At 34.2% G+C, this 26,855-nt stretch overlaps 2 protein-coding genes and 1 pseudogene across 4 annotated transcripts; 1 reads left to right on the top strand and 2 right to left on the bottom strand.

The window, feature by feature from the left end:
• Positions 1-9: 9 nt before the first annotated feature.
• On the bottom strand, positions 10-2,887 carry LOC114731894 (aldehyde dehydrogenase family 2 member B7, mitochondrial-like; annotated as a pseudogene).
• A 13,144-nt stretch (positions 2,888-16,031) lies between these two features.
• On the top strand, positions 16,032-20,374 carry LOC114731892 (spermidine synthase 2-like). Its single transcript, XM_028919141.1, has 9 exons — positions 16,032-16,288; positions 17,800-17,876; positions 17,966-18,088; positions 18,404-18,508; positions 18,753-18,825; positions 18,920-18,991; positions 19,087-19,282; positions 19,785-19,911; positions 20,025-20,374. The coding sequence occupies exons 1-9, from the start codon at positions 16,123-16,125 to the stop codon at positions 20,088-20,090; spliced, it is 1,005 nt and encodes a 334-aa protein (XP_028774974.1). The 5' UTR covers positions 16,032-16,122; the 3' UTR covers positions 20,091-20,374.
• Positions 20,375-22,252: 1,878 nt separating this feature from the next.
• On the bottom strand, positions 22,253-26,364 carry LOC114731893 (serine/arginine-rich splicing factor RSZ21-like). Of its 3 annotated transcripts, none has more exons than XM_028919144.1 (6): positions 26,242-26,364; positions 25,959-26,057; positions 25,218-25,306; positions 24,857-25,079; positions 23,857-23,982; positions 22,253-23,762 (listed from the first exon to the last, which is right to left on the bottom strand). In XM_028919144.1, the coding sequence occupies exons 2-6, from the start codon at positions 26,045-26,047 to the stop codon at positions 23,756-23,758; spliced, it is 534 nt and encodes a 177-aa protein (XP_028774977.1). In that variant the 5' UTR covers positions 26,048-26,057; positions 26,242-26,364; the 3' UTR covers positions 22,253-23,755. The 3 variants fall into 3 exon arrangements, with proteins under 3 accessions (XP_028774977.1, XP_028774975.1, XP_028774976.1); XM_028919142.1 differs by having other exon boundaries at positions 26,191-26,363; XM_028919143.1 differs by having other exon boundaries at positions 26,202-26,363.
• Positions 26,365-26,855: the final 491 nt, after the last annotated feature.

Below are 26,855 nucleotides of genomic sequence, written 5' to 3'. Positions count from 1 at the left end.
TTGCTCTACAGCTAGATCTACATCAGCATCTCGCATACAATGAAGGGAGATTTCCCTCCAAGTTCCAAAGTTACAGTCTTGAGATTACTTCTCGCTGCCAGTTCGAGGACGATTTTTCCAGTATCAGTTGATCCAGTAAAAGCAACCTGCAAGAGGTATAGAAAGTTCAGGCTCAACTGCCGTCATCCTTATAATCCATTTCAATGAGTTAATTATGAAATTAGGATTTGAAACTTCCCAAGCCTAGAAATCAGAAATATTAATGTCAATAAGAGTACTATCACGAAAAATTGTTCCTTTCCAAAACAAGTGGTCAAACTTCAATCGTCTTATTTTGAGCCTGAAACTCATTCATGCTGCGATGAAATACTCCAGTTGACCATCAAAGCAGCTGCAAATGTCAAGCTCCAAACAGAGTGGACAACCAAAGGCCATAAAGGGTGGAGAGAAAGTCATACTTGAAACAAACGAGTGCTCTTGCAAACTAAACTATCTTGTTACCTTGTCAATATCCATGTGACTAGCAACAGCAGCACCAGCAGTTGGACCAAAGCCAGATATAATATTTAAAACACCAGACGGAAGCCCAGCCTGCCAGAATGATGATAAAATCAATATGAGGATTGGATACAGGTACAACAATCTATTAATTTCTTCAATGCAAAAATGAGTTCAACCACATGAAGAAGTGATTCAAGCTTATCAAAATCACAGAATGTTAAGTAAATACGTACCCGCGAGCTAGACTAATAAATACATAGGCGAGAGAGAGAAACTACTAATGCATAACAACAAAAATAGTCCCCACTGAATAGATGTGGCATGTTCAGCAATGAAACTAGAAATGTTTTCTAAAAGAAGGGACTTAACATGAGGTACACTAAATGTCAAAAACAAATCATAACTCAAGCTACATAATCATCCATTGAAATTAGATAATTAAAATTTTTTCACAAAAGAAAAAAGTCGCTCTCAACAAAAGCTTGGTGTAATGTGTGTGACTCAATGTCACCTACCTCATGGAATAGCTTTGCTGCATATAAAGCAGATAATGGCGTTTGTTCAGCTGTTTTCAAAACGATAGTGTTGCCGCATGCCAACGCAGGCCCAACCTTCCATGCAAACATGAGTAGTGGGAAGTTCCAGGGAATGATCTGACCGGCAACACCAATTGGTTCATGCAATGTTTGAACATGATATGGTCCATCAGCAGGAACCGTGAGGCCATGGATCTTATCAGCCCAACCTGAAGAATTCAGACGTCGAACTATTAGAAATTTGGAAGTAGAATAATCTATCGTAGAAGTTATACATTAGTTGGAAGTTGGAACCCGTACCAGCATAGTATCGAATTAGGCGAACTAGCATTGGAACTTCAATTTGAGCAGCTTGGGCATAGGGCTTCCCGTTATCCCAGGTCTCAAGTGTCGCAAGCTCATCGTTATGCTTCTCAATAAGATCAGCAGCACGCAACAATATCTTTTGTCTTTCCTGTAATTTACATTTGTACGAGGGGAAAAAATGGAACAAAGTTCAGAACTTGTAGGCGGTAAAAAGCGAAATTAGAAATTAGCGTTAGAGGTGAATACATAGGCTGTCATTCTTGGCCAAGGCCCTTCATCAAATGCCTTACGTGCAGCGACAACTGCTCGATCTACATCTTCAGAATCACCCTCAGCAACATGTGCAATTACTTCCCCTGTCCTGGGGTCCAGCGTTGGAAAAGTTTTGCCTAAAGCCCGAAAAGAATCACAGCGGTAACTGAGTGAGATGACTTTAAAAATTGAAAATCAGCTTTGCTTTTTTAATCTCATCCTTTTCTTTTCCTTCATTTATCTTTCAATCTTTCCAAGTCAGATTGAAAACTGTAGATCCTTGGATCTTGAAAGTGCTCGAAGAAGATAATGAGAAAGACAAGTCTAAGTTTGACCCCCGGGGGGGGGGGGGGGAACTCACCCGAAGCAGCATCCACGAATTTCCCATGATTAGGAGCTGAGTGTGTTCCACTTGAATCGACGGCTTAAACAGTTCTTCACGAGCTGCAGAAGCAGTACTATATTTACTCAGCCCTCTGCTCGAGTAACCATTCCCACCTGCAGCGTTTATTTTCAAACATTGAGTCAGAAAAATAGAGTTCATAACTTAAAAGATTTTGAGGCAAAAGACGCAGTAAAATCCTAAGAGTATAAATGTTAACCCGGACATGTGGTGCCAGAAAATAACTATCAGATTGCTATCACTGAAAATAACGTGTGCGCTCTCAAAAGGTACTGAGAACTTGTAGTTATGTCGAGAAAAAAAAAAATCCAGAAATCGGGGAATGATAAAGAAAACCCAGTGACTTAGAAGGGCCAAAGAGGTAATAAATGACATAAATAAATCATCAACCTTTCGCAGCAATTATGACCCACAAGTACGATATTCATCTCTTACGTATCCCACCCTCCCCACATCATTCCCTGTCAGTGTTAATTTTCTTTGACCCTGCTGATCCAGTACGATCCACTAGAAATTGAAGTCTAAACTAGATGACGGATCAACAGATATTTCAAATCCCCAGTGAATCAACTCCACAGGAGAAAAGAAATCAAAGACGAAAAATCTAAAAGCTCAGAAGACGTCGCATCGACATTCGGCTCTGAGCATTTTCGGAGAAGCGAACCACATCATCAACAAAACAATCGGATCACCAAGTGGATTGACATGAAAAGAACACGGAAGTAATGAACAAGTAATACCTCCTCGAGCAAACAAGGAAGCAGAAGCGAGGGAGCGGGAGAGCAGCCTTGAGATCCTCATCGATGAAGCCATGTCTGCCTCTTGGGTTGTTCTGACTTCTTACTCGCAGTATTATATTATATGGGATGGATTGGACGAATGACTATTATATAGAGTGTGTGTGTGTATCTATATATATATATATATAAAATGAAAGTGCTTGGGATAGGCTTAAATGAAATTTGAAACTATTTCCAAATTCTAATTTGGAATATCTTATTCTTATCCATGACTTTACAGTAATTCCAAAACTGAAATTCAAAATTCTACGCATATCATGATTGTCTCGCCGATCACAGCCATAAACGCATACATATACGGTGTCTCAACTTGCGACACGCACATCTTGAGGAAGACGAAGAAGAGCAAAACGCATGGCAGGGACCAGCCGATATGCTGCTGGGCACCTAACACGAGATCCTGACGTGGACTTTGACTGTTAAAAATAAAAATTATGTGGCATGTCCATATTGTGGGATTTGGAATTCTCTCCGTATCATCTCCCTCATGCACTTTTTGTGCTCAATCTCATCCGTCCGTTTGAGTCCAAAAAAAAAATCTCATCCGTCCGTTTAACTGCTCGTCCGATTTAAGGATTACACATTGTCATGTTACCAGATTATAATGCTTTCTTTTTTTCTTTTTTTTTTGACCTTGTGAGATTATAATGCTTTCTATAGCATGCTAAAATAAGAGAGATGAGAGGTCATGGAATGTAATTAATTGGAGTTGGAATGAAAAAAAGTTTGTTAAAATTTTAAACATATTAAAAGCTTACCTGACCCACTCTATATATAAAAAAATTAATTTATAAAAAGAATAGAGTAGAATATCACATAACATTCTTCTTGATATATGTTTATTTTTTTGTCAAAAAACATATGTTTATTTAACTCTATGCATAAGACACTTCAATACACTTTAAGATTAACATTAAATTTTATTAATCTTGTCTTAAAAATTTATAATTTCTTGACTTTATTCATATTTAATATATATACTCTTTAAAAAAATAACCATCCACACAGCAATAAAGAGTTAAGATGTAAATTTGTCCTGAAAGCTTAAAATCATAACAATACTGTCTTCTGCTATTAAAAAACTGACATCAATTGTTAAAGTAATTATATGACCATTAACGTTTTTAAAGATACAGGACACTTTTAGGGCAAATTTGCACTTAAAAAAAAACTATCAGGTGCCAAGCACTCATGATTGAAAACTTCTAGAACAAGTTTACACATTAATCTCCACAATAAATTAGGAATGAATTATATATCCATATAACAAATTTAATACCACCTCCATTTCTTAGTATAAGAGATAATTAGAAATTCAATTTGATCATAAATATAAAATTCTAATTCAATTTGTCTTCAAGATTTATCTATTTTGCCCCCAAATAATCCCATGATGACTGCACACTTAAAGAGTTTCCATCAAATTTCAATACATATAATTAACAAAGATATTTAAAAAGATAACATTATTTATTATAAATAATTAACTTAACTAATTTTTTTAAATATTTATAAGTTAGTTATCTGACTCTTACATTGAGAATAAAAGATGGAAAGATAATTCATATCAAGCACAAAAAATACTCTATACATATATATATTATAACTATGCAATTTATTCCCCACCCTACGCGCTGAAAGAGGTTGCAAATGGAAAAAGTGGAGGGACGGTCTCAGAGTGCTACGAGTAATACTTAGTTTTCGTTAGAGGAAGTTTTTGCTTGCCCTGTTGATGCGGGTGAAAAAACTACGCAATTTATTCAGGCAAATAAAAAGCTATACCATTTCTTAAGTCTACGTCAATGGCCCAAAACAAAAAAGGTCTGCGTGGAGCAACATCAACCCGAGAAAACGAGGGCATGCTGGATACGACCGGCGGGCGGCGGGTATACCAATGCACACGACATCCATCCAAGAAAACGTGAGCATGCTGGATACAAACTTCACTATGTTTTTGTTGCCCGCAAATTTTGTTTATTATTATTTTTTGCCGCTACTCTATCTGGTTCAAAATATAAAATAAATTTTAGCTATTTATTTTTATTAAAAAATTAGTTTAAAATCACTTTAAAATAATAAATATGTAAGGTATATTTTTTTTAAAATATGCCTTTAAAATAAGTAAAAAATCCAATAAATAGATGAAAAAAAGAATAAGAAATTAAAAGAAACTTATTAAATGTTTAGATAATATAAATATTATTTTATAAATAAAAAAAAACAAGTCCTTCTAACAAAATTTAGATTTTGTTATTAATTTAATGCGTATGGATCCAATCTAGGAGGTGTGAACCGTCCAATCAAATGATCAATCGGCCGTAATATTTCGAAGAGTCAACGGATTTGAATTCATACTTCAACTGTGGGGGTCTCTCTTTTTTTTTTTGACCTGAATACTTCAACTGTGGGGATCACCGCTGAAAGGTTACGTGGCGGCTCTTCAAGTTCTTTTCCATCCGTGATGGGCTTGTCCACCAACCACAATCATTAATTACTGTTTTTCGCCAGCACAATTATTAATTAGTTACTACCAAAATATTTGAAATTCACATTCGAATAATATTACCTCCACCCTAAGTATAAAACTCTATTTATTGATTTTTTAAGTTCTTTTCTGTCTATAATAATATACCTCCATTCCTAATTATAATATTTTATTTATAGGTTTTTTAAATTCTTTTCCATCTATAATGGGTTTGTCAACGGACCACAGTTATCAATTACTTTTTACACCAGCACAATTATTAATTACTTATTTCCAAAATATTTCAAATTCACATTTGAATAATGCTACCTCCGGTTCAGAGGCAGTACATCACAAGAACAATAAATTAAACACGGGCATTGTTGATACTGAATTTCATTCTAAATGCTTTGCTTTACTCAATTAATCACTTTTATATCATGACTCGTCATTTGAAGTCTTTTTTCCACATGTGTGTTGATTAGTATTTTTTGCACCTTCCAGCCCTCTCTCAGTGTTTCCCGATCACCTGGCAGCAAATATTATCACTTATTTACAATTTTTTTCTTATCATATTGATATAATTTCTAAAAAAAAATTTATTTCTTCTAATGTTACTCGTATAGGTTGCCTGATTGTTTGTAACATTTGAACTTTCTCTTTTAATATATCATTTTGTCATGGTAAAAAAAAGATGAACTGAAGAAGGACATAATATTCCTGAATCGAAAATTAATGTTAAAAAATAATAAGAATATAAGGAAGAATTTATAATAACTCTATCATATAATTATATAATTATATTTGGTACTTTAATCCTGTTAATTGGCTGGCACGTTTGTATTTGAGTTCCTCCAAAAGAATGGAAGCTGCATGCGGCTTGACTTTTCGTGAATATGACTAAGTGGCCACGTTCGGCACCAAACTTGACACTATTGCCAAAATCGAGTCATATTTATTACCATATTTTAATTACTCCGTGCAAACATTGATAAAAGCGAGAGAAGTTTTATCACGTTTTGAGAAGTTCATATTGATATAATCACTCGTACATCTATTCTTATTTTGTACGGATTAACATTGATAAAAGTGATTTTTGGAAATAGAAATTGAGATAAAAAGTGTGATTTACGCATGAAAAGTCCTTTGAAAGTTATTTTGATAGCAATTTGTTTAGATAATATATTAAAATTCAATTACAAAAAAATAAATTTTAAACAATAAAAAAACTAAAAAAATTAAGGAAAATTTTCTTAAAAAGGCACTTAAATAACCAAAATTTTTATTTGAGTCATTGAATTTATCAAATATCTAATTAGATCATATGACATAAATAGGAATTTTAAAATTTTATGAAATAAATCTAATCTTATTTTCATTAAAAACTCAGAGAAGTGCAAATTTTCTATCATTTTCAAGGTGTTAATTTAGAATTAAAATGTGCTAATTTTATAATTGAACTTGTTAATTTTCAAAGTTGTGTCGTGATTTTTTTTTTAATTCAAGGACTTATTGCGTCTATATTTTGGAGACAGAAAATTGTTAATTTATAATTAAAACATGTTAATTGTGAAATGTGACATGTTATTTTAGGATTATATTGTGATTAAATTTTATTTAAAGATTAATTACAAATACGTTATGGAAACAAAAAATTATTATTTTAAAATTAAAATGTGTTAATCATGAAATAAAAACATATTAATTTAGAATTCTCTGTTGATTTCTAATAAAATGGGCAGTAGGGTCATTTCATAAAATTTTAAAATCTCTCTTTGGATTATCTAGCCTGATTAGGAGTTTAATAAAATTAATGATCATAATAAAAATTTGAGTTATTTAATTGTCTTTTGAAACCATTTTCTCAAACATTAAAGCAAATTTTGAGAATCATATCAAACATTGTTTTTTCCACGTTACTTGTATCTTTCCGTTGTTGTCTCGACTCAGTTCTAAACTCCCTAACGTTTTTTTTTTTTTTTTGGTTGGAGTTCTAAACTCCCTAACGTTATTCCAAACACGGACACAATCATTGTAAGCAAGTAACATACGCAAATCAGAATTACCATGCGGATGTTAATTATGTTACACAACAAAAACAATAATAGTAAAAGAGAAAGACTTCCTTTGAAATACCGAAACACAACTATAAAAAAAAAGTGTGTGCATAAAATTAATTATAATAAATAATGATATTATTTCTATCATTGCAGTCGTGGTTGTTATTTCGATAATTGAAAGATGCGTATCTCGTTAAAAAAAGAGGAAAATAAAAGAATCAAATCAAAATTAAAGCACAAGACGGTTGCTCGGGAGAGCTATTCCCGGACGTAGGTGGAATTATTGAAAGCAATAATGGAGCACGGCGCGAAGAATAGTAATGCGATACCAATTCAAAATGAAGTAGCTTTCCTCCACTTCTCAGGATGTGGAAAATGTATAATAAATAATGATGATAATGCGGGGCGCCATTGGCCAAAAGTCCAAAACAAATTGAGAAGGTATCCAATAAGGGGGCAAGGACAGCTGGAAGATATTTTTCCCTTGCGCCTTCAAAATCAAAATATAATCATAAAATCTTGGAAAGCAACATTTATTGACTAAGGATATATTTGGATTGGAGTTGGGCAAAACTGACTTCTAATCCAACTGACTTTTATAACTGAAATTAGAATAAAAGTCAATTAGTGTAATGCAATTTATGTTTGGATAAGTGCTTTTAAAAAGTCAGTTGAAAAAATTAAAAGTTGTTTGGATGATTAATAGAAAAGTTAGTTTAATTGTAAAATGACAGAAAAGAGAAAAGAACATAGAGTAGTGTTTGAAATTTTATATTTTAATGTGATATAGTTTAAAAAACACGTAAAAGTAAAATTATTATGATAAAATATAAATAGTTTATTTGTGAAATTATAGAATAAAAATATTTGTTAGGGAGAAAATTTTGAAAATACATTAGATAAATTAATTAAATATAATATAGATAAACATGAATATAAATTAAATTATTTGGTTTCTAATTAAAGTAAATAGAATCCATAACTAATTAGATCGTAAGCTTTGCATAATTTTTCCATAAGCCAGTTAGAAAAAAAAACCATCTAAACAATCTTCTGAATACAATAAACCACAAACTTCAATTTCATGCTTTTGCGTGTGCTTTTATTATGTGTCAGCAGCAATACAAAGGAGCCCCCAAGCTGCTCTCATGTGGCCTTATGCGGCGGCGGCGCGCAGATGCCTCTTTTTCAGCTCATTTGATTTTCTGCTGAGCTCACGTGCGCGATTGTAGTCGTACTTCTTTAAAAAATGGGAATAAAAGGACATCTGAAGACCTCCCTCACGATCTCAAATGATCCCTAAAATTTAATTTAATTCATATAAATTTTTTAGATTCTGAGGGAAAAAAATACCACTATTTTAAAACTAAGTTGTTATGTAAATTATGCTAATCCAACACCAGAGGTATTATAATACTTTGTGTTTGATTTAGTATCTTAAATATTTTTTCAGATATATTCAATATTTTAAAATATCTTGCGATTCATTTAACAGGTTGAAGTATTTTTTTTATACTAATATTTTAATTTTTAGTACATATTTATACCACCACAAAATATTTAAAATGTCAAATATACCTAGAAAAACATTCTAAGGTATTAGACACATTTAAAAAATATTTTAAAGTTTGAGATAAAATTACAAAATAATTTAAGATATTAGACGTAGTTAACTATCCCTTACTCCAAAGTGTTTTTAATTTACATTTTAGTCATCTGTATAAACGCAACAAATTTTCAAACAATTGTATCACAAGCTAACTAAGACAAAAAAAATTGCCATTTGAAAAGACCTCTTCTTAATACATAATTATAAACTATTTTTAAAATGATAACCATGGTAGAAAAAAAATTGAGTTAGAGAGTGTTAAAATACTACCATGGTTATAAAAGAGTTTGATGTATTTTAAAACATCCCCAGTAGCTCAGGATACATAAAAACACCATGGTTTAACAACGTAGAACAAAGTCTCAGGGCACAGTAACCGCCCACAAGCCCAACATAATATTCATCCTAGGAAGATTTAGGGCACAAGAAACATAGGTTGCTCAACCCAACCCATAAGGCATACATCTAAGAGTATCACATACAGCAGAGTCTTATGGCCTTCAGCCATTTTAAACAGCATTCCATCAAATACAGTCATCCAAACAAAAGAAAGTATACATCAACACAGTTGTGGGCCCTAAGATGGCAATATACATAACATTACGTGCCTAACCAGAAGAGGACTGCTAGGCTATGCTCGTCTATGCCTCTGGTTGCTTCCCTTCGCGCCGAGCCAAACTAGATGGCTCTGCTGAAAGTATTGATGAATAGCGGGGTGAGACGTAAAGTCCCAGTAACCAAGTATTAATTTATGACATATACAAGTAGGATGGTAAATTGGTGAAGTAGTGCTTAAATATAGTTTAAGAAATAAATAGTACTTTATTAGATACATCATCACATAAAAAGAGTATTCTCTCCATCCACAACACAATTCATATAAAAGTACATATATGCAACAACATAATAAATATGCCCTCCCATCACCTTGCTCCTCTTATGACTCCTTGACAAGGACCCGGGCTTTCTGTGCTGAGTAACCCCCAAAGGTCACTCCACTCACTCATCAAGCAACAGGCCCCCTCCTGTACCTACACCGCCCAAGAATGGGCTATGGTGCAAGAGGTGTCTACCCAAGAGTTCATTCTCAATCCGGGCCAAGGAAAAGGAAAACTACAGGGGTCTAACAAAGAAGCCAAACACTAGGATTAATAGTGTAGGCATGCCGCGCGGGCTTCAAGAACAATATTCTCCACATAACAAAATCCCAACCTCCACATATGAACCCCATGCGTAGTCACAATATATATATATAAAATCTCATAATTTTTTAAGTAGATGATATAATTTCAAACAAAGTATGACACATTTTTCATCATTTTTTTTTCAATAACAAAATATTAGTATATTAAATTCAGCACCACAAGAAAACAAAATTTACAATAAAACAACAACTCAAGCATACTTAAATCAACATACTTCCCACTTCACCAAATTTGTCATATAAGAAATGTACACTTTATTCACAGGCATAATTTCACAAATTAACTTGAGAAAATAAAAACATAATAAACACCTTACAATCCAAAGCATGTATATAGAATAAATTAACCCCGGTTACCTCTACTCCAAGCTCAACCTCACAGCTTGAGAAATAAGAGCACAAATTACAACCTAAACCTCGAGGTACAAGATAATCTACACATAATATAGATACAATTTAATATACATACAAATAATTAACTTAATTACATAGAATTTATTATTATTATATTTATATCATATATTTACTATCCAAAAATTCTTACTTCAAATAACTTTTTTTTTACCAAATAACTCATTTAAATTATAAATATTTATAAAATATTGTTTTTTATCTAATATTATAAGAATCTCAATTTATATTAACTTTCCTTTCCAGTTTCAAAATTTTTCTAATAATATAGTCCTAACCTATTTACATTTTAAACCGATTAAAATATCAATAATATATATTAGTAACCCAAGTAAGTTATTTAACTTAAATTTAATCGGTAAAAACATTCTATATATCTTGAATGATACATTTTCCAACCAAATTTAGTTTTTAAAATTCTCAAAACAATTAATAAACAACTATAAACCGATTAAAATTTCAATAATATAGCAAACAACCCAAATATTATTTAACTTAATTTTTAGTAGTAATAAATATGATATATATCACAAATGACAGATTTTTCAACAAAATAAATTTGATTTTAAATACCTTAGGTAATAAATGGACAAATCTAAACCGATTAAAATTTCTTAAATAAATCTTTAAATTTCTACGGTCAAATATTTCACCTCTCTTTCTCTACTCTACACAACACTCACACTCTTCTATTTATCCTTTAACATGCCAACCATCCTTCATCAATTTTCTTCCTTCATTTATTGTCCTTCGCCATTTTTTCCTCCTCCCTCTTTAATTACCCGATCGAAATTCTTCTTCGCCTTCAATTCACCCTACTTTTCCACCGACTTTGGTGGAAAGTTGGGGTGTATTGTTTTTTTTTTATATTATTAATAAAATATTATTATTTAATAATAATAAAATATTATATAATATATATATATATATTTTTTTGGAATGTTACACCATTAGTATTCTATAGGCCAATATCATCTACGTACCTAGAGGCATATTCTAGTTCTGTGAGTTTTCAGGACTCAATTCACCTAGATTTTTTGTAACAAAAAAAAAGAGGAAAAAAACCCAAGGAATTAACAAAATTTCACAACAAAAAGGTATGACGAATTCCCAATTGCAATACGCTACACCTGTGACAAAACAGCAACAAAAGCGTTTTTTGGCTATTAATATATTATTCTTATTATTATTATTATACATTTTAACATCAAATATATTTTAAGGATACCCTGTGGGTTTGTGTCCCCCGTGTTTATCAAAATAGAGGAGGAAAGGGAGATTAAAAAAATGAAGAGAATGAGAGTCGGCCCAACATCTTATTTGGGCCTTGCTACAATAAAATGATCAGAACATTGGTCCATGAACTAATGACGGCCTAAACCATTTCTTCACTGGGCTTACGTGCAACTGGTCACCCAAAAGGTACACAGGATCCAAAATTTCAATTTGATGGCAGATTTCTTTTTTTTTTTTTTTTTAAGCGCCAGCCAAAGCGGAAGTTTAAATTGATTCTCATATTATCGTTAGATAGATTGTGTGAACTAAAACCTAAGTCCTCCACCAACAGGTTGGGTTTACCAAATAACCGTTATTTCCTTGTGGTGAACTAAAATCAAATTTTTATTGAGAGAAATGTCCACATTTAGTATATATTATAACAAAAGGGGGGAGAAAAACCTAATTCCTCCTCTTTGTTGGAGGTGGTATCCCAGTAACATTAAGATGAATAAAAAATCAGTGTAATATTTCTAATCTTGTCTTTATCCTTCCGTTGATTGTGAGCATATTCCAATAAAGTATTCAGTATAGATTCTTGAGCACCAAACATGAAATGTTTATGATTCCTTGTCTGACACATAGTTAACTAATATCGTTGTTTTCAAAAAATTCTTGGCTTTCTATGTATATTCTCCTCTCTCTCTCTCTCTCTCTCTCTCTATTTATATTTGTGATACTCCCTCCGTTCCTTATTATAAGAGACATTTGATGCTTATGGCATGTTCCTATATATAAGAGACACTTACAAGTTGTCTCTACTTTTTTGTGTTGATTTACTATTTTACCCATATTTATTATCTCCAACTCACACTCTCTCTCCCTCCCACTTCTCTTTCTTTTAATAATTTAATTGTTCTCTCTCATGCTCTCTCTCCTTATTAATGAGGGCATTTTTGGAAAAAAATTATACTTTTTACACATTAATTGTTCTTAACTAATTTTAACTGTTTTTTTTGATCAACGTACTTCGGTTATTTGTCTCTTATAATAAGGAACAGAGGGATATAATTTACGCATTTATTATACTATTTAGTACTGGTTTGAACTCATAATTGATAATCTAGCTAATTCCACCATCTAATCTAGCTTTCAAAATCATGATTTATAGGGTGGAGAGATAGTACTTTTTCGTTTTAGATATAAATTATCTTGTTAAATTTATTGGACAAACGTCAAAATTTTACCTTTTAAATTGCTATTATTTTAGAAGTATATGTATTAAATAGGAGTAAAGTTAAGAAAATATTAAATTTTAACATGAATTTAATAAAAATTAAATTTTTTTATAATAAAACATGTTATGAGTCTAAGAAAAAACATGTTAAAACTAATTTATTTATTTGGTGAGTTGTGTGTGTGTTGTTTTTTTGTGTGGTAGTGATAAAAATATACTACCTCCAGTTCTAAACATAATACTCTCGTTTGAAGATTACAAAACATTTAATAAATTAGGATCGAAGGTAGTAACTTTACAATCTAAATTTCAGTAGTTTACATGCATTGACCACTAATCTAACCTTCTTTTAAATTGAAAGCGAAAACTCAATTTTTTTTTTAAAAAAAAGAGATGTTGGAGATATGGGGCTGACTCAGAAAATATGCATGCCACGATCATTCGGCCTTCTTTTTAAATTTTAACAGAAAAAAAGATTCAAGAAGGAAGAATCAAAAGAGAGCAATACTGATTGATTCTATGTACGATGCTCTAATATTCTTGGCCGCAGACCCAAAAAAAAAAATTATGAAATACTTTTCCGTCAAGCCAATCAGTGAGCTTAAATTGTTGACCCAGAAACGAAAATCAGCATCAGTAATTGTATTAAAAAAACAAATCAGCGATGTTAAATTTGACTTGCTTGCTTTCGCCATCGTAATTGAATGGTCAAAAAGGGTGAACTTAAAGTGAGGGTTTTTATTTTATTTTTTATCTAATTAAAAAAATTTAACATTTCTTTCAACTTTGGTCCCACGCAAATAAAATATCATCAATGATGTCTTTCCGTCAATCTACTAGAAATTCAACGATTTTTTTTTTTTTTTATCAAGAAGTATTTATGTGCAAGAAACTGAATTGAGGGTTAAATCAAAAAGTGAAGTACCCTATATGCAAAAGGATCATATATTGGATTTAATTACGATTACATATTGGATACAATTCCTTTTATTCGAGTTATACTAATTTATTTTAAGTTTGAACTTTTGTTAATCTTATAATTCTTTTCTCAATATCCAAACTATTTGTTAAATCCTAGTCCAAGCCCATCTGTTCTAAACATTTGGATTGATTTGCGCCTCATATTTTATTAAATTTGTCCTAATTTTATGAGGATAAGTGATGATAATTCAAAACATATTTTCAACTAGAAAAAGCAAATACTACTCACAAATTTTCACTTATAAAACAGCATCTATACCACTAGGCCAGGGGCTTTTTGACGTAATTTGAATTTTATTAGAACATAATTTTTGATTCAGTGTCTCAATCTGTTCAGTAATGACTTTGCGAATTAATAATCGTTTTTTGCAGTGCAAATGGCAGGACGCTTGTGTCCTAAGAAAAAGTTACAACAAAACTGTATGCTTTATTAAAGTTTCCGAAAATTGTATATATTTGAACACGTGTAAATTCTTAAACTTTGCAATCTGTAATCTGTAAAGATTAAAACACATATATAAAGGCTCAGTTTGCTGGGAAGATTAAAAAAAAAAAAGAAGAAGATAAAGGCATATATTCTGATTGTATATGTGATATCTAATATTGCATAGATCTGCTTTGGATCAGTTGGCAAAAAACAGAAGAAAGAGAGATCGGATTTGAATCATTGAGCTCGCTCAACTGATGTAACGGGTCGAAAAGGCCCGTTCCCTTATATACTTACTTTATAAAATTATAATTTGGTTTTTATCTAAATATCCTATAAAGAAGGAAGTTAAAAACTTTTTTTGAGAGAATAAATGGAAGTCTTTATTTGTAATTTTGCCTCAAGAATATTTTTTACCATAATTCATATACGTTTTTAATGGAAATTTTGAATTCATAATCTCACATTTAAAAAAAATTTTTAAAAAAGTTGTTTGTTATCAATTAGACTACAAGTTCATGATGTAGTTTATATCTAAATTGAAACTTGGGGTGTTTTGGTATTAAGAGAAGTGCTTTTTAAAAGTATTTTTTTGCAAATTGAGATAAACTTCTCCACATATTTACTCCGTATAATACCGTAAAATCACTTTTAAAACTATAATTTGGTTTTTATCCAAACACCTTTTTAATTTACAGGGCTTCCATTTAAGGAATCCAAATTCATAGATTTCCAAACTATATATGTAATCATTAAAAATTGAATCGTTAAATAACAAGAAATTGGTGGGGAAAAAAGAATAACAAGTAATTATATTGTAATTTTTTTTGTGAACGTAATTATATTGTAATTTTTGAGCTGTATAACTCGTCCTAAAACGCATGTGCATGTCCTTTAATTTTTAAATAAATTATTTAGATAAAAAACAAAACTTATGGCAAACATCTTAATAACAAAAAATATACTATGACAATAACAAAATTCCCACTCACATCACGAATCACTAATAGTTTATTTAAAAAAAAATTATCTATAAGTGATAAATGATGTTGTTCTTTTCAAGGTATTTGCAGTTTTTATTTTTCTTTTTTTGTAATTTTTAAATATTTCCCAATATATTTAAAAATTAAAAGTTATTGAACGTTTCAAATTATTATTGTTTTGTGAATGTGTCAGAAAGGGAAACATATTATATATAGCACTATATCGGCATCAATAAAAAATCCATATAAAAACAAAAATGATGATATATCCATACCAAACATATCCTCTCTTTTTTTTTTTTTTTTTAATTTTAACAGAAAATCGGTAAATAAAAAATTGTTTTTTTGGAGTCATGTGAACCTCTAGTCTCCTACTACTACTAGAAGTGGAGGCGGGAGCATACCCTAATCCCAAAGAAACTCTAATTGAAAGCCCTATCATTTCCCCTTGTACTTATCACGTAACATGCAAACCTTAGGGCATTGTTTGGATGCATCTTATTATTCTTCACAGTTCTTCCCCAATTAAAAGTTCCTCCCAGACGCGTCCTACACAAAGCAGATTCTTTTTATTTGCTACGTGCCCCACACTTTTGCGTTATTCTATTTTTCAGCTCCCTTATAAAGCCAAGAAGACCATCATGTGTGGCCTTGCCTACCGTACTGACAAGTCTTCACATTAAGTAGGGACCGTAGAGGCGGAGAGAGAATTCGGCGGAGGTAGGAGGAAGATATGGCATCTGACGGCGTCGTTGGCTCTACCGATTTTCCTGTGAAGAGGCAGAGAGAAGATGGAGAGAATGGGGTCCCTGCTTCGACCGTCTCTGTGGAGGCGGACGGTAATGGTGTATCAGCTGTGATTCCTGGGTGGTTCTCCGAAATTAGCCCAATGTGGCCTGGTTAGTTTCCTCTTAAAACCCTTTTATCTGATTCCTTCAAAGTTGCCTCCTTTCAATACGTTTGCTTATCGAGAAACAAAGGTGTTATGTTTGTTTGTTTTCTACGTGCTCGATAGAAAACGGACGAGTAAATTTACGATTTTAAGCCTTATGGAGTTCGTTCCTATGTCAATATACGTGGATTTAGTGATTTGAATGATTTTATGCCGATTCTTCTCAAGTTTTCTGTCTCATGGTTGATGTGTTTTTCTTGATTTCTGTCAATTTTTGCATCATATCCTGCTTATCGGCCTTTTCCCTGTCATGCTACAGAATTCTCTGTTCTCGTTGTTGTATATGTTTCTGCACTCATGCTTCTTGGATTTGTTGTATTGTTTTCTGAAGGGTCCCCTTTAGACACCTTCTTTGATTTATCCCTGTTTTGTTTGCGTTATTAAATTGCTGAAACGGTGTGGTTGGTTTTGTTATGATTGTTATCTGTAATGTTATTTTCATGGCTTTAGTTGTGTTTTTTCACATCGATCTCGGAACATACAGCAGTTTGGTTCATGATGATGCTTGGTTCCCTGAGAAGTTTTGTTTCTGTTTTATGTTCCATTGTTAATTTAAAAAAAGAACTTATCATCGGTCTCAGCTGGAGTAGCGTGTGGTGCTAAGATAAGTCTATTTCAAGTTCTCGGAATAAGTGTTTATCAGATGCTGAATTGCCTTTTCACACCCCATCTGTTGAATGTTAATATTCCTTTTTACTATATTATATATCACCGATTTTAGGTTTCTATAGGTTTTCAAACTTTGTTTTAAATAGTTCCATTTTTATTTCATGCTAGAGGGGAGAGGCACCATCTAGCCAAGAGCATAAATGCTATTTCATTCAATGCTTTGCACTTGTGCTTCTACTTGTTATTCTCAAGGTTCTTGTTTGGCTTACTTTTAAATTTTCTAAAAACTTGTAATTGTTACACTTATGAGGAAAAGGAATTGATTTTCAGGTAAATATTAAAGTGCTTTATATCTCGATTGTAGTTTTGGTGTCAGGCTTTGGGTCCCTTTGCATGGATTTTAGGGTTCTAGAACATAAAGTTGATACTTGGTATGCTTACTTCGTGATGGAGTGGCTTGGTTTTCCTTGCTTTTTAACGTTCTTCATTTTTTAGGAACACTAGAAGATAGGCAAATCTGAAGGTCCTGCTTTGTGCTTTCACAAATGTTTTTAAAATGTGTGGACATTTATTTAGACCACAAGGTCTATGTAGGTTCCTCTGATATTGATGAATCTACTGGTATATTTCTGCATTTATTGTGTTCTTTTTGCTTATTTGTCTATACATTTGATTGAAGATACAATTTTTTATGGCAACAAATCGATTTTACTTAATAAGTGAAAAACCAAAAAGGTCATAATTCCCTGTTGTTTTTGCTCCTGCATTAAGTGGAACTTATACATCTTGAACTTCTTGTTGGAATACTACTTATGAATTATGAATTTGAGCTTGGCTGTAAATTTTCAGGGGAAGCACACTCTTTGAAGGTTGAAAAGATCTTGTTTAAGGGGAAGTCTGATTACCAGGATGTCATGGTCTTCCAGGTTCAGCATGCTTCAGAAAATTTATAATTGTTTATACCCATTTTTGTGTTCCTTATTATATTAACAGTGCGATGTTTTTCTTTTTGTAGTCATCAACATATGGTAAAGTTCTCGTTTTGGATGGAGTAATTCAGCTCACCGAAAGGGATGAATGTGCCTACCAAGAGATGATCGTTCATCTTCCTCTTTCCTCTATTTCAAATCCAAAGAAGGTGTTATAAACTTCTAGCCATTTAGGAATGAGATTGTCTAAATTGCTCAGAATTTTTAATTCATTTTTCCTTTAGTTTTCTTTGACCTTATCTTAGAAGGTTGAGGCAATTGTTGGGGAGAATAGAAAGGATCATACTAGTAGAGTGGCATAAGATATCGAGAATACAACTGGAATTAAATTGTCTTGAGGGAATGAAATACTGGGCTATAACAAACAGAAACACTTGGAAATATCACTCTGGCTCTCCCTATGGTAAATTTTCAACTTTATCAGTCTAAAGTTCTGTTTTTCTTGCCATTCTGTTCTTTTCTAGGTTCTGGTTATTGGTGGAGGGGATGGTGGCGTCCTGCGGGAAGTGTCACGCTATTCTTCAGTTGAGAAGATAGACATTTGCGAAATTGACAAGATGGTAGTTGATGTGAGTGATACTTCGACTCTTTTTTCCCTCCCTAAAACAAATCTGAACTTTAATGGTTGCAGATTCCTATGTTAATTCCATCTGCACTTTTTCTATGTTGGGTGGGATTTTTACTTGAGTAAAATTAGTTCTTACTATGCTGGAGCTGGTCTTTTTCCCTTGGCATAAATTAATTATGATGTTATCATCTGATACCTGTAGTAATATGCGCAGAACATCAATTTTGATTCTTCATTCTTTGCAGGTCTCCAAGCAGTATTTCCCTGAAGTAGCAGTAGGGTATGACGATCCACGTGTGACACTTCATATTGGCGATGGTATGGTTAGCCTTTTCGTTTAGTTTTTTTTTAACAGCCTGCTTACCATTTCCTGAGAATTCATCTCATGCTTGCTTACCTCTTAATGGTCTAGGTGTTGCATTCTTGAAGGAAGTTCCTGAAGGAACTTATGATGCAGTTATCGTGGACTCATCTGACCCTATAGGTGTGATAGAGCTTTAATGCCTTATAATTCTCTTGATCTTGTAGAGTAATTCAAATTGTTTCCTCAATAGAGACACTGCATTTGGTATATTTCAGGCCCTGCTCAAGAGCTTTTTGAGAAGCCCTTTTTTCAGTCGGTTGCTAGGGCTCTTTGTCCTGGAGGAGTTGTGTGTACTCAGGCAGAAAGTATATGGCTTCACATGCATCTCATTGAGGACATAGTTGCAAATTGCCGCCAAATATTCAGAGGCTCTGTCAACTATGCTTGGACTACAGTTCCCACATACCCAAGGTTTTTCCTTATATTATTTTCTATCTTTAGTGGTCTGCAAGGAACGCCTTATCTATAGGATGTTGATCACACTTACATCATAGGCTTATTTGTTGTGCTGAAAAATGGTCAACTGAAACTGCACTGGCTTCAACTATTATGCCGCTGCAGAAATCTCTCTTTTTCGCCCCCTCCCGTGTTCCCGTTTGAAGGGAAGTTGTTGGTTTTACTTGGGCGTGTCGTTTTTTTAGATGTGTCCTATATTGGGATGGGGAGAAAATTAGGGAGGAAAGGATACTAGGAGGGAAACTTCCAATAATAGAAAGGAAGGAATATTAGAAGGGAAAACTCCAAAAAACAGAAATTTTTTTAACTATTTTTGGAAGTTTTCTTTCCTAGCATTCCCGCCTTCTTATTTTCCTCCCACTTTTCCCTCCGTGCAGACATAGCCATAAGGTGCTGTCTGCGGAAGGATAGTGAGAGAATGGTTTCGAATGATGATGCTTTTACTGTTTCATTTCAGTGGGGTGATTGGTTTTATGCTTTGCTCAACTGAGGGACCTCCTGTTGATTTCAAGCATCCTGTGAATCCTATAGATCAAAATCCCAGTCAGAAGACAGACAGACCACTGAAGTTTTACAACTCCGAGGTGTGTTTTTTCTCCAATCATTTTCTCTCTTGAGCGCTTCTTCCCCTATATACTGGTGAAATACTGTTTCTTTGTTTATATCAACTTACACGAATCCTCGTATTTAATAACAGATTCATACAGCAGCTTTCTGTCTGCCATCTTTTGCCAAGAAGGTGATTGAACCGAAAGCAGAGTGAGAAGATTTTCGAGTGCTTGGAGGACCATTTGTGGCTGTTGTAGAAGGCCAGCTTTTAGTTTTGCATTCCATTTATGAACAATAAGTTAGAGCTTTTAATTTGTCATGAAGAGCGAGTCTTATATCACGAAAATTAGTTGTAGGCTACAATGGATGGATTTCAGATGTCATTTATAGTCTGGAATTTGATTTTAGTGTTAGAGATCAGTTTTAGATGCAAACACTTGCTTTTTGTCCGCTGTGAAATGCAATCTGCCTCTAATGCAAAATCACTTACTTACCTCATATAGCATCAAATCTTTTACTTATTTCGTATAACATAAAATTACTTAAAAGTTAAGTTAATTCGAACCACAGAGGATGAGTGGGAAGTCATCAATGATAAGAGAGTATTATGCACGCTCTTCTGTTGTGCATATTAGGATTCCTGAAGTCAAAACATATAATTCTTTCGTGCAACACGGGGGATGGAAACGCAGTTATACTACTAACCTTGTGTTGGAAAAGTTAGAGGGAAGGGGAGGCAAATTTTGTGACTGAAGTATCCTTATTGGCTTTGTTGTATTCCAAAATCACCCCTGCTTCCATTAAATGAAAAACCTCTTTTCTCTCGTCTTACTCCTGCTCCATTATGGTCCTTACCTCATTCAAACGTGGTTGAGTCACCTACCATCCTCTGATTCCATTTACTGTTGCGGGATTACGAATTTAAGGAGAATACCAAAAAATCTTAATGAACGTAAAAAATTATTACAGACTACTCTATTATTATTGGAATTTTTTGTCAATTATGTGCCTTTGCAACGATTCTCCCAAAAATTTATAGGATCTCAGGACGAATGAATTTACTGAGTTTCTGCGACAATCATGTTTGAATGTTATTTTCTTTTCAGTTTTAAATTAATATTTTCTCACGTTTCTAATTTTTGGCTTGGATATTCAACTCTTGTTTACGATTTCTCTCTCAATAAGCATTACAAAATCACTGGGATCATACGTTAAAAATATTACCAGATGGTGGAGAAGAGAAGGGAGAGTCGGCGGAGGGGAATAACTGAAAAACAAGAGGCGGCGAAACTAAACAACAGAAGACGGCGGAACTTCAGACGAGAGGACGAGGCGGTGGTGAAGAAACGATGTAACGACGACGGCGGCAGAAGAAAAGGAGCTGAAAACGATGATCTGTTGATGTGGCGGAGGTGAGAACAAGAGACGGTGGCAAAAGCGTTAGAAGACGCCGGAGAGTGCCAGAAGGGCCACAGAGAGAGAGGGAGACTCTTGCCTTCCTCACTCAACCCACTCGTGAAATTATTCTCACCAATCTTCCCCAATGTGTTTTCACTCATGAACAACGTTAATATCTTCACCTAATTCTCTCCTCGCTATTGTCATTCTGATCGCCCACTTCAACAAATTTGCATGCCAAACAAGCCAACTTAACAAAGATGTTTCATTCTCAAAGTTTAAGAAACGAGTTGCACTGCTCATACATCAAGCGAGAGAGCAAATTGTTACAGTTTTAAAAATGGTTTCAAGCTACTGCATTATTTCCACCTATCACTCGACCGACCCCCATCCGCTCTCTGATCATGAAGCACCAGTGATCCATTAACAGAGAGATCACGATCAAATTAAATTAAATTAAATTAAAATATTAAAATTATAAAACTTTTATCCTTCAAATTTGCCCCATTGTTAATTATCAATTTAATCCTTAAGAATTAATCCTTCAAAACAAGCCCCTAAAGTTTTATGACCATGCACATTTTGTCCTTATGATTTGAAAACAAATAATCCTTCACACGTGCAACGATGACAACCTCTTCAATAATCACAAACACAAAAAAGGGTCCAATGCAACGAAATAAGAATATAAACTGCACTCCTCAAGCACAAAATGAATAGGAATAGTAATTTTTTCTAAAACTTAATTAATCGAAATTAAACTTCAAGAGTCAAATTAATGCCACTTCCGGCCATTGACTGATTTGAAAAAAATTAAGAATTACTAAATTATTTTAGATTATATATATTTATCATTTTTTCCAAACTAATGTACCTAAATTAATATATAATCAAGCAACTGAAAAACTTTCTTAGTCTCCCAAATTAGTTAAATCAAACAAACTTGATGGACTAAAAGGAGGCAAATAAGTACGGGTATCCATTTCAATTTGCTGCAATCATTTCAAGCAATAATCTGCTACAAGAGGATTAACAAATTTTGATTATTGAAATGTGTAGTCATCAATCAATTATCAACCAAAAAATCAATACACCAAACCGGTGTCTACTGTCAATGAATTTAAGTAAAACAAAGCCACAGGGGGGAGGAGGGCGGCTAGGAACCCGTCCCAAAATATGAATGGAAAAAATAAATGGACAGACGGAACCGAGCAAAAACAATCTCAACCAACCAACGCTGGCAATGACCTGTAGCAAATCCATTTTGCTTAGGCCTTAAAGGGCAGGAGAGCGCGTGACAAACTAGGGTGCAGATGAAGACGATTAGCATGTCCCAAAAATATTACAACCGCTGACAAGGGCAGATTCACTAAAGTCCATGAAGAACACACCATCTTAAGGCGAAGAATGAAAGACCCTAGGCACCAGCGTGTTACCAGAGCATCCTTCCTATCCAACCAATGAATTAGGCAAGTTCTTGCAAAACACTAGATCCTTCTCATCCTATGGATTATGCAAGTTTTTCGGCATCCTTGACACAGCCCATCCTTCTTATCCAATGGATTATGCAATTGCTTGCACATCCAATGCAGGATAACAACAGATGCCATGCCAAAGAAGAATAAAGACAACAGTGTCCCATAGACCAAGTTGAAGATCGCACTCACCTTCGAGAACCATGCAGACACGGCTAGTAGATCGTTCTAATGAATATGCAGATATTTGGAAGAAGCAGCCGACAATGAAACTACAGAGAAGCAACCAAGTAGGATTCTGGTTTTGTGAAGCGAACAGTAAATGCAGCGATTGACCAACAATGCACATTTGACTCAATGATGAAGATGCAGAGGTCACTATTTTATACCCTTCCACCTCTAAACTGCTCCAACTCATGCGGAAGGTGCCCGTAGAATCCTTTAATGAGGGGCCGGTAAAAAGGTTAACAAACAGCAGCTTCACTGCAGAAGACAAAAAATTCATGGGGCACAACCAAATTGTCGACTTCGCACTTTAAGTCTACTTGTATGCAGAAGGAACTAGATGAGATGATTGTGGCGCAGAGAAGCAGACAAAAAGATGGAGTGAGTGACGATTTGCCGACAATCACACCTCACAACAAAAGGAAAACAAGAACATCCTTTAGGATCCATAAATACCAATACATTATGGTGCCATATCATATAAATAGAATACTAAAACTAATAATAAGCAAATAACATAAGTTGCTGTATAAAGTTGGAAGAGACCTTTCAGTTTCAGCAAGTCGACGAGAGACAGAAGATGCTAAAGTGTCCCATGCATCCTTTTGGCGGCTATAACACCTTGCAGGTGCCATCGAAAACCAAATATCTAACACCGACCATTACCAGAATATCAACATAACTAACATGCATATTTTCCTCAAGCAGTCCTATGGTAATACAATACAGCAGAGGCCATTCCTGAAGGTCATCCAGCATTTGCTCCATTCATATTCCAACCTTAATCTCTGTAAAAACAGGTAATTACGTTTATATAAATGTAATCAACAGAAATGAAGTTAGATCAGTGACAGCAATTGCATTGAACACAGCGAAACCTACCCATTGGCATAAGGAGAGTCACGGCGAGAACGGCGGTATGGAGGGGACCTGCTGTAACTGCGTCCACGTCGAGGAGGTGTAATGCTGCGTCGCCTAGGAGATCTTCTTCCGTAAGGGCTATAACTCCTGACAAAATGAAACAAGTTCAATGCACCAATTTATGGCATCAAGTCTCAATAATCTTCAAAGAGACTACAGTTAGAGAAATAAAAAAGTATTAGCATCCTAAAGGATTACCACTTGATAAGTTACACTTTCACAAGATATGTGTAATGCACATAAGGAAATGTAGAGACTAAAATTCTATTTACACCCACTCCCAGAGGCTTAATTTGACCGACTGCACCTCAGGATTTGAATTCAGAATTCAACAGGACACTCCAAGGGGCTAACTTAGGTTCTATGTACTTCAGATTTGCATTCCCTTTCCAGACCCACTGTCCACACAGATTGATGATTTGGACTGAGGAGTTTATCATCAAGGCAAAGCCCCGGGGTGAAAAATATGTGAGAACCGAATGAAAGAAGATACCTAATTACGCTGTTGACCAAATGAAACAATAACAGTTTAATGCAAACAGAGACGGTGGTGGGCATGTACTATTAATAATTTGCAAAATAAAACAAAGTACCCCACACAAGAAAAACCCACCGCATAAATGCCAAGTAGACGCTGAAGAAACTTAAACTTGCAACGACCCATGCTAATATCAATTCATGCCATTTAATGCCTCCACATATTTTGATAGCAGTGAATCATGAAATGCTCAATAGAAAACATTTCCGTCCCCATGGCAATCTTCAGAGCAGCCTAAAACCTAAATTACAACTTATACTGTTTTCCCCTTATATATGCATCAAGCATCTTGATAAACAATGAATCCCTCCAAACTACAATTGAAAGGTAGACAAATTTATGCATGCAGAAGTACTGACATATAACATAACTCATTTGAAATGCATAATCCTTCAACTCGTACATCCAAACACTACAACCCACCTGCGACCATAACTTGGACTTCTGCGGCGCCGATATGGACTGGGGCTACGACGGCGCCCACTTCCTATGCCTCGTGAACCAACACGCAAGCGGCACTCCCTAGCAAAATGACCAGGCTCACCACACTCATAACATTTTAAGTCTTCACCTCCACGTCCGCGTCCGCCTCTTCCGCCACCACCTTTGGAATTATGAGAAAGCTCTACACGCCAGCCATTTTTTCCTGCATGTAATTCAATCAGTCATGTGAATCATGAATTAGGATTTTTTTTTTTAATAAAAAAAATAGAGATAGAGCTGCAAGATGACCACATACAACGCTATAAATATGAACTTAACAAGAACAAGAACATATACTGACCATCCAGAGCATGAATTGCATCAAGCGCATCCCTCCTATCATCAAACTCAAGAAATGCATAACCTGGTGGCCTTCGAGCAACCCAGACGCTGCATTAAATATGTTTATCATAATCAAGCATTCAAAATGTAAGTCCTTTATCAAGCAATGTCCCAAGGGAATGCAAAAAGCCACAGTGGTTAGACATGCTGCCATAGATAATGTGAAGATTCTCCCCTCCCAATTTATGAAGCTAGATCATATAATATACCCTTGATGGTAGCAACACATACACCATACAAACTACTTTTATGATGCAACAGACCAAAATACATGGAAGAAGGAAACTTCTCCTCAAGAGATGATCCATAAAAGAGTTGCCAACAGCATTGAATATCAGTTACTGATGCGTTTTCGTTTACCATTAACATTCATGAACTTATCGAACACCAAGAGTTGAGATGGGCTAAAAGAGGCCACTATATATCATAATTCAGAGAAGGAGGGAAAAAAAATTATTTTCGCCCCGGGCAGCCTGAAATTCGAGTCCCAATGACTCCTTTTTTTCTATATATGCAAAATAAAAAAAAAACCGTTGCAAATCCCAGACTCAAATTCCAAATGCAAAAGAAGGCGCAAGTTACCTGCACAAACACAAAGATGTCAAAACATATGATCGCGGAAGACAAGAAGAAAACAAATTAGGAAGAAAACTCAACTACGAGAAGTAGCGGAGGAAAATTAGGATATTGAATAAATTACCTCCGGAGAACGCCGTAGATACGAAATTCATCTTCAAGGTCCCTCTCAGTAACCCGAGGGTCCAGATTCCCAACATAAACCCGCGACATTGTCCGCAGCCTGTAAATAGATCATGAAGTATGAATCAAATCCCCAAATACCTCAAAAGGAAAAGACAAACATTCGCAACAGCACGTTCACAAGACTGTGATAGAAAAATACAAAATTCACAAAGAAAAATAGATAAAATTACTGCAATTTTACGGGTAAATTTCTGCGCCGACCACAAAATTATAGCCCTGACCTCGAGAGATCAAATCGAAGTAGATCACAAGAATTTCTCCTGGAAAGGGCAAAACCCTAGAGCACTTCAAGAAACTTCCAGGGAATGGATTCCTCTCCCCATTCGGCTGGTAAATATCTGTGTTGTGGGCTGTGGAATGTGATCTCGAACTCAAATCCAAATACGCCGGCCCACTCTGAAAAATATTTTGTGGCTGCACTTTTTGTTTTTCACCAACACATGCAGCAAAAAGGGCTTGTATTGTTTACCTGGAAAAAATCCCCTGAAATCAGACCGATAAAATGTTACTGTATTTTCCAACCTGAGTGCCTCTCAAAACCATAGTTTGGTAGGTAAAACTATGATTTGGGTGAGATATCATCCAAATAGTATCAATTTTAGAGAAATAATCCGAAATCATGGTTTGAGCCAAAACTATAGTTTTGGAGCCCAAAACCATAGTTTCAAAAGAAATGAATCCATTCTGCTTTTGGCTCAAATTGGAGAGTATGATTATGCCTATTAGACCAGATCTCAACAATAATATGACTTTAATATCCTTTAATTATTTTTTTATAAACATATTTAATCTTATATCCTATAAATATATATACACATTTTAATTATTTATTAAT

Source organism: Neltuma alba, unplaced genomic scaffold (assembly GCF_004799145.2).
Source record: "Neltuma alba isolate B1F8T4 unplaced genomic scaffold, ASM479914v2 tig00012861_pilon, whole genome shotgun sequence".
Classification (NCBI taxonomy): Eukaryota; Viridiplantae; Streptophyta; class Magnoliopsida; order Fabales; family Fabaceae; genus Neltuma; species Neltuma alba.
This window is presented reverse-complemented; position numbering and strand designations above follow the sequence as displayed.